At 39.7% G+C, this 13,001-nt stretch overlaps 2 protein-coding genes and 1 long non-coding RNA gene across 5 annotated transcripts; 2 read left to right on the forward strand and 1 right to left on the reverse strand.

The window, feature by feature from the left end:
* Positions 1-422: 422 nt before the first annotated feature.
* Positions 423-6,496, forward strand: tgoln2 (trans-golgi network protein 2). Its single transcript, XM_069178002.1, has 4 exons — positions 423-641; positions 2,305-3,281; positions 4,371-4,454; positions 4,542-6,496. The coding sequence occupies exons 1-4, from the start codon at positions 578-580 to the stop codon at positions 4,545-4,547; spliced, it is 1,131 nt and encodes a 376-aa protein (XP_069034103.1). The 5' UTR covers positions 423-577; the 3' UTR covers positions 4,548-6,496.
* LOC138215710 (dual specificity protein phosphatase 18) lies at positions 6,368-7,736 on the reverse strand. The gene has a single exon (XM_069178003.1). It carries the CDS (start codon positions 7,649-7,651, stop codon positions 7,106-7,108), a length of 546 nt encoding a protein of 181 aa, XP_069034104.1. The 5' UTR covers positions 7,652-7,736; the 3' UTR covers positions 6,368-7,105.
* A 1,173-nt stretch (positions 7,737-8,909) lies between these two features.
* On the forward strand, positions 8,910-11,302 carry LOC138215711 (uncharacterized). Of its 3 annotated transcripts, XR_011179755.1 has the most exons (4): positions 8,910-9,012; positions 9,088-9,430; positions 9,943-10,399; positions 10,985-11,302. It is a non-coding gene; the product is annotated as an uncharacterized lncRNA (long non-coding RNA). The 3 variants fall into 3 exon arrangements; XR_011179756.1 differs by having other exon boundaries at positions 8,911-9,430; positions 9,925-10,399; XR_011179754.1 differs by having other exon boundaries at positions 8,915-9,430.
* The last annotated feature ends 1,699 nt before the right edge of the window (positions 11,303-13,001 follow it).

The raw sequence follows: 13,001 nt of genomic DNA on the forward strand, positions 1-13,001 counted from the left end.
TGTCATACACGATCTAAACTACATTTTAATGACACATTTTATTTATAGGCGTCGGTGGTTCAAATCACTTCAGTGATTGACCACAGGGCATGAAAAAGTACAAGTAGCCTATTGTATAAGTACCCTACGGTGACAGAGTACTACCGTAACTGTAATACTATTGTGAAGCTGAAAGGACAAATGTTGTCAGATGATTCTGCGCCTTAAGTAATCAAACAGACGAACTGTATGTACATGTAAAAAAAAAAAAATAAATAAAAAAAAAGGTGTGAAAATACAGCTGCTTTTGAAAATGCTCTGGCAAATAAAATGACGCAAAGTAATCTCTAATCTGAAACAGCAACTCACAGACTGCATGTTATATAAACACTTCGTCGTTAGGTGGCGGTAAAGCCCACTCCGGTGTTTACATATGCAGAAGAAGAATGGCAGTTTGTACCCGGAAGCTGGAACAGGACTTGACAAACCCTCCAACCTGTCACCCTGTATTTGTCAACGCGGATTCTGGTAAGAGCACAAAGGAGGACAGATTATATTGGGACAGATCTGGTCAGTGTTCCGTCGGTGCGAGGACACTATGGACACAATGAGGACGGCTTTCTTGCTGCTCACAGTATTTCTGTGCTGCTGCTTGGTCAGAGGTGAGTTTTGCTATCTGGCGAGTCATTTCTGACTCTTTGGTCATCCCTATTTAGCTTGTCGTCACCCTTTATATTACTAAACAACACTTCCTCTCCCCTAAAAAAAGGGAAACTGATCCTCTTCGATGTGGGGTTGAATTAAAATCCGATCACTTCATTGAACATGTTCGTGATTTATTGGAACAATATATGTCTGCTGTTTTAAACGGTTCGAAAAAAAAAAAAATAGCCTGTCAGTATGTTTTGTATATAAGACTGTTGACTACAAACAACTAAAGTGGAGAAATGTTTTTGGTGTGTTTTTGTTGTTGTTGTTGTGTAATTTTAGTTATGAATATGTAGTTAGAATAATTAAGCGAGCACAACGTAAAGTAAAAGCCTTTGTTGATTTTGTACCTCCCCCAACACATTTTAAAATGATCAGAGCCAGCTGGCAGACAATCACCCAGCAGCCTATGTGGCTGTCCCCTGCTTTGAATAGTTGGTAATCCAGCCTTTATAAATAGGTTCTATGAATCTTAGACATAGCATGCACTATGTCACAGGTAGAGACACACTGACATACTTAGTGGCCACAGTTACTATTTTATAATCTAATATAACAGCTCTGCCATAACTCCGTGGAGGTTATGTTTGTTTGTTTGTTTGTCAGCAGGATTACTGAAAAAGTGCCAGCCCGCATTTTATGAAACTTGTTGGAAGGGTGTAGCATGGGTTCAAGGAAAACGCCATTAAACTTTGGATCAGATCCCAATCAAGGGTCAAAATAATTTTTCACTTTCGTGAACATTTTGAGATTTGGTCCACGCTCCTATACCGATATCCCTCTGGGATACACATGTATTTGCTTCAACTTAATACAGAACGTAGTTGTTATGGAGTCCTCGAGGACGGTGGTTTCATAGGGGAGAACAACTGTTATTGCACGTCATTAAAGAGTAGACTATTGGCCTTGGCAAAGCTCTGACCTCTGAGTGCCCTGCTGGTAATGTTTACGAGACATAATGTTAGTTTTCCCGTTGACATTATCAGTGTGTCAGCGGGTCAACAGAAAAAGGAAATTAAAAGCTTTGTAAACATAGATAACAAGGAATAGTTTTAACAGATTGTGTTCCATTGTAAAGGCACACCTTTTCAAGTGGCTATGTGAAATTAAAAAAACATTTTACTAAACCAAGGTTATCACTTTTCGATGGTTTGAGGTAGCAGAGGAAAAAGGGAAATTACAATGAATTTTACTTGCTGTTTTATCTTGTTCCCCCTGTATCCTAAAACTAGTTCTCATATTTCAAAGCTGATTTCCTGTTTGTGGAGGCTGTTTCCTTTTCGGTAATGTTCTGCCCTCCATATTATCCTTTTTACAGCATATGTAATCTAATCATCTAAACAAATAATCTCTGTTAATTGAATCTTTGTGGAAAATCTGACAAAAGGAAGACCGAGGACATTTCTAACAAGGTGGGACAGAACAGACTACTCGCTGAGACTAATATTCAAATGTTTGCAGTGGAGGGAATGAGGGCCAGCTAGCAGATGTGTCTACTATAAGTCACCAGTACAGAATTCAGATTCACACTGGCAGCATTTATTATTAGGTTGCAGTATATTCTCTATTGTTTTAATACTGGTTTACTCTTGTCACTGTTCTTTTTCTTATTTACAGGATCTGATACAGACATGACGGCTCAAACCCAAAAAGTTCAACAAACTGGCAAAGAGACTCCAATAGGCTCCAGTTCAGATGGGGAGAACCAAGCTGATATAAATAAAGGAGACGGTCAATCTCTGACAGGATCTAATACTGCAGATGCAGTGACTAATGAATTTCTAAATAAACATAGTGACAAGTCGCCAAACAAAGTTAATAACGGGAGGGGAGGAGGTGCCAATACAGCTGAACAGTCCAAGCAGGAAACAACACCCGGGAAAGTCCCTACAGATCAGATACAAAATAATGATGCAGTGAGCAAAACAGGGCCACAGGACCAAAACCTACAGCACACAAAAGTGCCAAGTCAGCAAGAGAAAGAAGGTGAAAACAAGGTGAATGCTGTGGCAAACAATCAGAACACTGCGGTCAAAACGAAGACAAATATGGAAACCAAGGATCAGAAAACCACAGGCAACTCAACACCGGGCAAAAAAGTTTCAACAGAGAAACCTAAAACTACAGATAAGGGTCCACTGAAGCCCACAGAGTCAGGAGTGAAAGACAAGAATAAGGAACAGGAAGTAAAAACCACCACGGAGAAATCCCAAGCACAAATAGAGGCGAAGGGGAAAACGTCAGATGGAGAAAATGCCAATGATGAAATGGGGTCCGATAAGGAACCAGTAGAGGAAGGACACTCTGTTGAGGAAAATGCAGAAGGATCACATACTAATGACAAAAAGGCCGAGGTAGAAGCACCAGGATCCAAAAGTGAAAAAACAGACATAGGAAAAAAAACAGAAGGGGAAGAGGCCAGTAAGATAAACACGGCAGGTCTGCCTGACGGGATTGCGAAGCCAGAAGAGAAAACTCCGTATGGCCCATCTGGAATGCAGGATGAGACAGAAAGTAGTCATTTCTTTGCCTACCTTGTCGCCACAGCTGTGTTGGTGGCAGTGCTCTACATCACTTACCACAACAAGCGCAAGGTACTTTTGTTGTCACTCAGACCTCTCTAAAGCGTTCTTCCTGCTTCCACTGACCTATATTTTCTAGATGTTCACGTTTTGTACTTTTGGTCTGTTTGTTCTTGTTGCAGCAGATGAAAATGGAGGTGGAATGTTGTAAAACTAAAAGATTTACAGAGCTAGTTCTGTTGCAGGTCTTTGTTTTATTTTTCAGCCAGGTCTCCACTATATAAGAAGTAGAATAATGGGACTATAATTTAACACAGTTGGATATTTGCAGGTGATTAAATCTAAATCATCCCAACGGTGAAATTAAATATATATTAAAAGAAAACACTCCATAATTTGCCCACACCTGCATATTGGGTCAGCTTGTGAACTGCAGGTATATTTCTTTTCCTAAACAGACACATTGAAATTGGAAAAAAAAAAATCTTAAAATGATGGTTGGACATTATAGTAAATGTGCTTTTTTGTTTCATTAGAGTTAAATGAGAAAATTGATGGCACTCTTGTGTTCATATTGTCCTGTATTTTTATCCCCACTAATCTATATATGCAGCCATTTTCATATGTTTTTATTACACAGATGATGGCTTATACCTGAAACGTGTTTATTTTTGATCCTCGCCACAATCGTGGATCCAACATTGTTCAAGATTTGGATAATGCGTGTTATTTTTCTTTGTAAAACGGAAGCCACAGTCTGCTTCTGGTTAGCTCATCTTAAAGACTGTACACAGAGAAAACCTCAAATATGCCTACCAACATGAGAGTTGTGTATATTTTCTTTTTGAACTTTGGGTAAACAACAAAATGTCCAACAATTATTTTTTTTAAGACACTAAAAGCAGCTTTTATATAAGCTAAAGCACTTCAACTTTTCAAGGACTGTGTTGCGATCAGCTGTAGCTGCTTGTATTGATTGCAATATATTGTAATGTATATTGTAAGTTGCTTTGGGTAAAAGTGTCAGCTAAATGAAATGTAATGTAATATTGATTGATAGTTTAATTTGATCCATGTATGTTTTGTAGATCAGGCCTCCTACAACAGACTAATCCAGAAGCAAACTCAGCAATTTTTTTTTTTTTTTTTTTTGTCCCCCAGATAATAGCCTTTCTTTTGGAAGGAAAGAAATCTAGATCAACACGTCGACCTAAATCCACAGAATACCAGAAGCTGGAACAGCATGTGAGTTTCTGACATAAAGAAATAAATTGCTTAATACCTTTTCATGAAACATTAAGTGACTTTTGAATGTTTTCTGTTTTCTTTCAGATGTGATGTCAAGCAATGGTAAGATCTCAAGCCATCGCCTGGAGCAGCTCAAGACACTGTTGGTTGTGTGAGAAGAAAGAGAGCAGATGCTGGTGTTACATATTTTATTGGTGTACTCGGCATCGAATTCATCTCGTGTTAAATGGACATTCTTCTATTTTGTACCTTTTAGATGTTTATTGCATGACTATGCAGATGACACTGTTGCCTTATTGAGGGAAATAGTGAAATGCAGTGAAGGTAAAATAAGCATGCTGGTTTTGCACTTGTGTCATTATTCCACTTTTAAGGCAATTGTGTAATTTGGCCTGACTAAGGTCCTGACTCAGGATATTTCAGTAGCAAATTAGCTGTTTGGATTCCAGCCTTGTTTGTATGGTACATTAGAGAATGCACTGTGTACCTGAATAAGCCATCTGAATCTTTGTAAAATACTAAATATGTATTTCTTTGACGTTGTTATAAATGTTTACCAGATAAAAAAAAAAGAAAAAAGAAGTGCATCAAGACTCCATTTAGACGTGCAAAAGTATCATAGTGGGCTTGTGCTCCCAACTGTATAGTGTTGGCCAAATGAATGTAGTAGCAACCTTTACTTTCCAAATGAGATGCTAGCATAGTGCTTACCCACTACAGTTTCTTAAAAACGGACATTTTAAAGAACTGAACAGCTATCCTTATTGTCAGTTCAACATGTTTTAAATACGCTTATCTGATTATTTTTTTGGAGTGAAAGGAAAACGGTTCATTATCTGCCTGTCAAATTTAACATTGATTTATAGACAGCTGCCAGTTAGCTTCGCGAGCATAAAGGCTGGAAATGGGGAAACAGCGAAGCTGACTGTCAGCAGGTGACAAAATCGATCACATTTAAGACTCAGTAAGTACCACAGTGTATATATTTTGTTCCATTCTTTAAAAAAACAACTGCAGTGTTTAAACAACTGGCTGGGGTTTTTACAAGACATTTGCTGCACTATTCCTTGGGCAGGAGCATTTACACTGAGCTAAGCAAATCAACTCCTTCCTATTCAGCTTGCAGATACCAGAGTGATATCAATCTTAACTCTTGGCGAGAAAGTAAGCAACCATATGATGATGCCCAGCCATTCCTTTAAAGTACAACTAACTGATTTGATTTGAACTTTTACTATGGTGTTGGGTACGCGTGCAAATGCTTATTTATTTATCCAGACTGGTGTTGAAATGTTGAATTATATGAAAACGGTCTTGTCTGGTTAATCTTTGGCTGCCCAACACCTGCAGTTATACCTGTTTTGGGTAAATATGTTTTAACTTGTACCTGTTGATGCTTTGTGTTGGGACCCTTGTCTGAAATGTTGATAGTTTTGACCTAAAAACTAAAGAGGACATTAGCCAAAGCTGCATTGCTTTGACTGTTGGAAATGCACTGTTAGAAAACATCATGTCTGTGGGGATGACCACTACTACACAAGATCTCATCTTTGCTCTACGGCAGATCTGTGTTTATGTTCAGAGATGACAGACTTGTGCCAAATTGTGAACGATTTTTACTGTGATTCGGTGTCGCTCTTGTATTGTGCCTGTTCCCCTCTATTATTTGTCGCATGTGGTGGTCACGGACAGCTAGTTCTGTAAAAAAAAAAAAAAAGAAAGAAATATAACCCATTTTTTTTCCTGGCAGAATAAGGTCCGTATTATGTTAGAAATATATATTTTTATGAGAAATCTGCAAAGAAAATTGAGCATTTTTATAACCTATTTTTTACAACATATTTCTCTTTTCCTGTGAAATCAAGCTACAGAATTAGTTATAAAACAACGTGACCATCCAGCTAAATAACTCGGTATAAGGTGTTTATTTCACTTTCTTATGAATGACTGTCCATAAAAACATCCTGCTATCTTTAAAGTGTTTCAGGCTAGGGGTAAGTTAAAGAGTTAAAATAAATGCTGTTTGCACTCGCCTCAAATGAGTCGGCTTTCTTCAGTGTCACAGCTGCTGTGCTTGACCTGGGCTCTGTCACATATGCACCTATGGCATTCACATGTGTAATATAACCATGTAAACAAAAATTCAGCCCGAGAAAACTCCTGCTTTCAAAATTTTACAAATTATCAGCCAATTAAATGTATCTGAAGTAAAAGTAGTTGTTATCCACGATCATGCTGTTACACAACTTAAAATATATGTAAAGTATTCACATTTACTTAACAAAAATCCAGCCCGTATGTGTTGTGTGAACCTCAGACCACCTCAATAGATTAACCCGGAAAGTTCCAGAAAGTTGGATAATGGAGGAGCATTAAAGTAATGAACCAACTTCTGGATCAAAATAACCCAACAAGGTGCTCAGCTGCGATGAAATTAATGAATTATGATACAGCCCAACAACATAAATAACATTTTTTTGTGTGTGTAATTGAACGTCTTATGGAAAAACAACATGTCTGATACAAGAGGAAACACATTAAGCCTTTACATGTTCTTCAATATCTTAATGGCACTTCAGGGTTACTGCCACTGCATATCTGAACAACAGTGCATTCTCCTGTTGTGAGAAATGTCCCCCACAAAGTCTTCACAGTGGGATCATATCCCGGACCTCCTCTTTATAAACGTCGGGTATCTCGCCCATGGAAGAAGTGACCATTTGGATAGAGTTGGAGCCAATAAGCTGTTTCTCATACTGGATGAGCTGCTTCCAGAAGCCGTTGTTCGGCCTCACCCTGGGTCGACAGCTCTTCACCCAGATGTGGGCATCGGAGAGGGGCACCGAGAAGTACTTCATCAGATAGGCCATGCACAAGGTGGCGGAGCGGCTCACGCCGGCCTTGCAGTGCACCAATGTGCGGCCCTGGCGCTCACAAGTGCTCTGTATTTTATCTGCCACCTCGTCAAAGTGATCGTTGAGACGAGTATCCGGGGAGTCAGAAACCGGGATGTGGAAGTACTCCACCCCTGGAAGAGGAGGGCGGTCGCTCTCGGTCTCAGTGACGTTGATGATGCAGGTGATCCCGTAAGAAGTCACCAGAGAGGAATCGCTGGCTGCTCTACAACTGCTGATGTAAAGATGGCGGGTGACTCGGCACAAACCTGAGAGCTGTGGAGGACCGTGCTCGTTCATATCTCGCGGGAAATCGAGTGATACTCCACCATACAGTTCTCTGACAGGCAGTACGACATCTTCTTCTTCTTCTTCATTGGAAACAAACGGTATGGCAACTCAGGGAGGACAAATTTAGGCGAGCGCACACGCTATCGCCTCCAACTGGAGGGAGTTGATATCACGGATGTTTTCTCCTGATGTCCATTTTCAGGGTGCGTTATCCTGACAGACATACCACATGAATATGATTAGCGTTATAGCCAACTTAAAATAGCTTAGGAAACAATAGGCCTACAACACTATCAAGCGTACTCACTTGGTGACATTAATTTGTTATAGTGCCCTGATATAATGCCAAAATACATCTTTATAGCATTATCAATACAGTAGTCATGTATACATTTCACATGTACAGTTCTAAATTTACAATGATCCCTACAGTTTAAATTATATTAAAATTATTATTTTAAGTTAAATGTCAAATATTTGAGCTTTTTAGCTTTTCCGACGTGAGGAGCTGTTGATTTTCTGTTTTAGATCAATAAAAGTGTGTATGTTAAGGTTTTAGATTGATGTGACAAAAAATATGTGAAACGGTTACCTTTAGAAAAGTTGGATGGGCATTTTCATTTAGTTTATGACATTTTAAAGTCCAAACCGTTGACTAACAATGGAAATCCAGATTCCTGGTTGATTTTTTAACTAATAAGATAGCCTGTAAACTCAAACATAAACCTACCTTAATTTAAATGACAATTCTCAATCAACTATGAGCCTAGTGTGAGCTGTTTTGTGCAGGGACTAACACTGAAGACACATAACTGCCCAATAAATATTTAGCAGCTAGGAGTCCAATTACTTTTGAACTGGTGCCATTTGAGCACTGTGTTTTAAAAGGACAGTGCTTTTAATTTAGACGTACAGGCCAGAGCCCTAGGCTACATTTACTCCAATTAAAGATGAGACTGATATTTGACATTTTAATTCACTATCAATTATTCTATTCATTTCAAATTGAGTGTAGCCAACTGAACCACAGAACCATGAAAAACAAAAATTGTCCAATCACTTAGGATACAGTCTGGACTGTAAATGACAGGCAAACAAAACTATAAATGTAAGTTTATGCTTGTGCATGTGTTTGGAGAAATCAGCTGATCATTAAGAAAAAAAAAATCAATCATTAGTTATGTTACAGTATATTTGCAGCACATTACAGTAGTGTTTCTTGATTTGAGGTGGCTGCGGTGTATTAGCTGGTGGTGCCTGCAGGCAGTCCTCGGTTGCCCAGGAAACACAGATGGTGGATGAAGGGGGCGCATACAAAAGACCATAAACCTGTGGCGGCAGCTGGAGACCGAGACCGCTCATTAATTCAGGTCTGCGCGATCTCGCTTAGTCAAAGAAGTCACTGTTCTCATTAATACCTTCAGTTCATTTTCTTTTTCCTGCAGGCTTCCGTTTCCACTTTATCCCGTCTTTTTTCTGGACTGGACTCCAGTCAGTGCGCAGCTGTTGTTGGCACTCCCACATCTGCTTGTCTCAGCTCGGCAGCCATAGGACGCTCAGCCGCCGATCGGGTTAGTGCGTTGCGAGCGGGTCCAAGCAAGGGGCGACCACAGCCTTTTGATGCAGGCGTGATCTCGCCACACACACGACGGCTATTTGCACGTTGAGCTGCTTTCCCCTTAGTGTGGATGAAGAAGAAGAAGAAGAAGACGAAGAACCAACGATGTTTTCGCACCGTTTGATACTGCGGGACAGGTGCATTTTGAACCTGAAGATCACTGATCACTGGTAGGAAGAAAAAGATCCTTTATTACCAAATATTCTGTTCTTCTTTTACATTAAACTTTTCCCCCTGCGCTAAACAAACTAGTTCACTTGGATTTATCTGTTGTTGGATGAGGTAAACATTGACTGTTATTTCCTGCAGAGGAAGGCCTTATAGTCTGAGTGTTTTTCCCCTGGAACCTTGCGGGGTTTATGAATATTAAAATATGCTTGTTTGCAGAAAAGATATTTCAGGTGGTTATTCAGTTGCAGATAATAATTCGCTTTAGGCTTTGCTGCATAATCTATGTGGTCCTTTATCTCTTTTTACCTAGCACAGGCTGTAGTCACTATTTTGCACTGATTTGCCAACTGTAATGTAAAAACATTACCAGCCTTAACTATTGTGCAAAGCTGTAGATTTCTTTCTTTTTTAGGCAATCATGAGGCAAAGTTTGGCATTTATTGCAAAAAAATCTAGCAAAAAGTAACACTACAGATTTAATAAAATTATTCAGTATGATTTTGGTTTTTAGGTAACCTTGGGGTCAGTGTTGCATGGACTCATCTCCAGAGCTGCTGACTTGTCACCAGTCGGGTTGCTGGGAGGATCCACGTTGGAACCGACAGCAGGACAAGTTATGTGTACAGGCTGGATTATCTTTATTAAAATCACCAGGGAGGTTCATTTTCACAGGCACACAAAATTAGATGGAGAATTTTATATCACTCAGATTACAGATATCAATGAGGCCTCTCTCCTGCCTCACACTAAATAAAATGCAGTAAGGAGAAACAATGCAATGAAAGAACAGGTAATCCCTTTGGGTGTTTTGGGAGGATAGTTGAGTTGTGTCCCACTTTTCTGCTGCTTTGTGTTATGTGTTCTTCTCCAGTTACACTGATGAAAAGCAGATTGGGGCTCGACAGGACCTCATTGTGTTCCCGGTGGCGTCGCTCCATCGCCCTCTGCCATGCTGCCTCTCGGACCGGGTACAGGATCTATCAGCAGATTTACACCACTTTGACTTTTATTTCCTCTCATATTCACGTTTTCACTCTACACTGTGACATCTCGTATAAATTGTGATGAATATCAACTGCACAGACATTTATGGACGCAATTTAGCTTTTGCCCACATACAGCAGGTGTCCCTGCGTATTTGTGTTAAGCCAATGTGCTGACGGGGAGTGCAGATAAATGAGGAACAGATAGAACATGGGAGATTAGTCATGTGTTTAATCTCTGCCATATTTTTTTTGCTATATGGTCATATCCTTTCCAGGATTATTGTTAAGAGTGGCGATAAACCAACCTCAAAGTGGAGACCATGACCAAATCAGATTAGCATAATCTTTTTAGATTCATTTATTCAACATTATGCAGGATTATCCAGGGGAAAAAAAAATATTTGCATGTTTGTTAGACGGGGCAGAAATGTGTCTCTAACAGCATGTCATGTAAAAGAGGCCAACAGGAAGGTGTTCATGCTAACGATCAGAAACAATCCCATCATTTTTCACTGTATCTGCACAGTACTTAGTTTTTAATTTACTGTAATGTCACTTCTCTTGCAGTGACTGACGGACGCATGATGCCACTACGGCTGTCCTGTACCTTCTGAAGGAGAGAATCCGGTGTTTCCCACTGAGAGACGACTTCTGCTGCTTTTAGTGAAAAGAGTTCAAAATGGCACCACTGCTTTGTAGTCCTTGTCAATGTGAGCAGGTTTAGCAGGAAGGTATTTCATGGGTGGTGTTCGAAATGATTTGCTGCAGTGTTTTTTTTCTAATGTCTCTGAAACTTATATATTTTCCTTGGCTTTGAGTAATACAGACATAGCTTCATCCACCGTCCCTCCCTTTTCATTGCTAATTAAAAACATTGAGACTGTAGCCATCGAACTCTTCTCCTGCTTCAGCTGCTGTGTGCAGTGACCTCTTCACTCGGCCAACTTAGTTTCTCTTTCTAACACTCAGATCGCTTCACCCTGTATCAGACACTTCTGTAGAAGTGGTGTTTTTGCTGTCTCCTGTGTTGTCTCTTTTCCCCAAAGCTAGCCTGTCTGTACCAGATCCAGACCTGGAAAGCTTTGATATTTTAAGCCTGTGATGACAGAAAAAAAATCTGCTCAAGTGTGAGAATGACTAAGTTTTCTCACATGATAATAATGTGTAATTCACACAGTATGCTTTTGTTTGTCTTGAAACTTCTTGACTTGGATTCCAACTATTTTTAATGTTCTATTCACAACACATACTCACAGTGCTGTGTATTATTAGTGTGTTTGTGTGTGTGCGTGTGTGTGTTTGAGAGAGAGAGAGGAGGGGGCGGAGGGGGAGAGGGGGGGGGGGTCTGTTTGAGCGCATGTGTTTCTTTGCATGCACTCTATTTGTGTGTCTGTGTGTGTGTTTGCACCAGTATGTGTGCATGTGTATTATGTCAGTCTGATCAAATTTATTTGTAATGGCCCTGAAGCTACAAGCTGCTTTACGTGGATTTTGTTTTATAGGTGCAAACCTGTAATATATTCTTTTAGTCACTGGATGTATCAGGTAAGGGAGAAAACATTATTTGCAAATGATTCTTAGCATTTGTTACAACCTCATTGAAGCACCATTTATTCTTGTGATTTAGATCACAGAGAATGCCACTGGAAATTAATGGTGTGTAGTTTTCTAAATGATGCCTGCTGGCATAAATTAAACGGTCCTCATGACGCAACCCATCATTTAACACTTAAGTAAATTACAGCAAATGCTAATAATTATGTGTAAATAGCTTTTTACCCTAGTCTGGATTGTACTAACAGTATCTAACTAATATCTAACAGTACTAATATCTGCTAACAGTTGAAGGATTACTAACCTGTATTGAGAATGCTGATGGCTGGCATTTCTAACCCTCTGACTAACCCTCTGCTTTATACCCGCAGTCTGATGCTCACACTCCTCTCGCATGATCCTGCAATCCTTCTTTTAGAAAAGACCAATTTAGGTAAATTATTCATTAAGAAAGTCACTGAAAAATGTTACAGTGAACATGCCAAGAAGGCTTTCAGGACTCGTGAAGGGAAAAAGTTATTAACCTCAAAATGAAAAGAGGAGCAGAAACAGCTGCTGATATCAAACTGGGTTGACCACACACTTCAGGAAGATCTTTACACACCTGATAAGGATCTAATTCCAAACTGTCACACTCCATAAGCTAAATTTTACATTGTCAGAGACCAGTTTTGTGTCTCTGTTTCTGCCCTGTGTGGTCAACCTTTGCAGGTGAGTGCCTGGCTTGTTGTCACCACAGATTGCACGGTGAGACAAAGGCCACGCAAACATCAGCTCCAATACTAACTCCTTTTGGTGTTGATACTAACAGTGGTGAGGCTGCAAAGGCCCACCAGTTCTCTGTTCTCTGTTCTTTGATAAGCTTTAAGTCCATTAAAGCATGCCTTACAGTAGCTGTGATGTTAATAAATGACATTACATCGAAGCTTTTATCTTCTAGTGTAACGAGTGTGTGCTTTTTAGCACTGGGCAGTCCTACAAAGAACAACAGAGGTCCTTGAAAACAAGCGAGACAGTTTTGGTCTCTTAA

This window comes from Embiotoca jacksoni, unplaced genomic scaffold, assembly GCF_022577435.1.
Source record: "Embiotoca jacksoni isolate LCO1_2020_lvr unplaced genomic scaffold, fEmbJac1.0.p SCAF_8, whole genome shotgun sequence".
NCBI classification, from domain to species: Eukaryota; Metazoa; Chordata; class Actinopteri; family Embiotocidae; genus Embiotoca; species Embiotoca jacksoni.

Coding starts and splice junctions, on each gene's coding strand:
- LOC138215710 (XM_069178003.1), bottom strand. CDS start 7,651: ATGAACGAGCACGGTCCTCCACAGCTCTCAGGTTTGTGCCGAGTCACC.
- tgoln2 (XM_069178002.1), top strand. CDS start 578: ATGGACACAATGAGGACGGCTTTCTTGCTGCTCACAGTATTTCTGTGC. Junction 642..2,304: donor GTGCTGCTGCTTGGTCAGAG/GTGAGTTTTGCT, acceptor TCTTATTTACAG/GATCTGATACAGACATGACG. Junction 3,282..4,370: donor CTTACCACAACAAGCGCAAG/GTACTTTTGTTG, acceptor TTTGTCCCCCAG/ATAATAGCCTTTCTTTTGGA.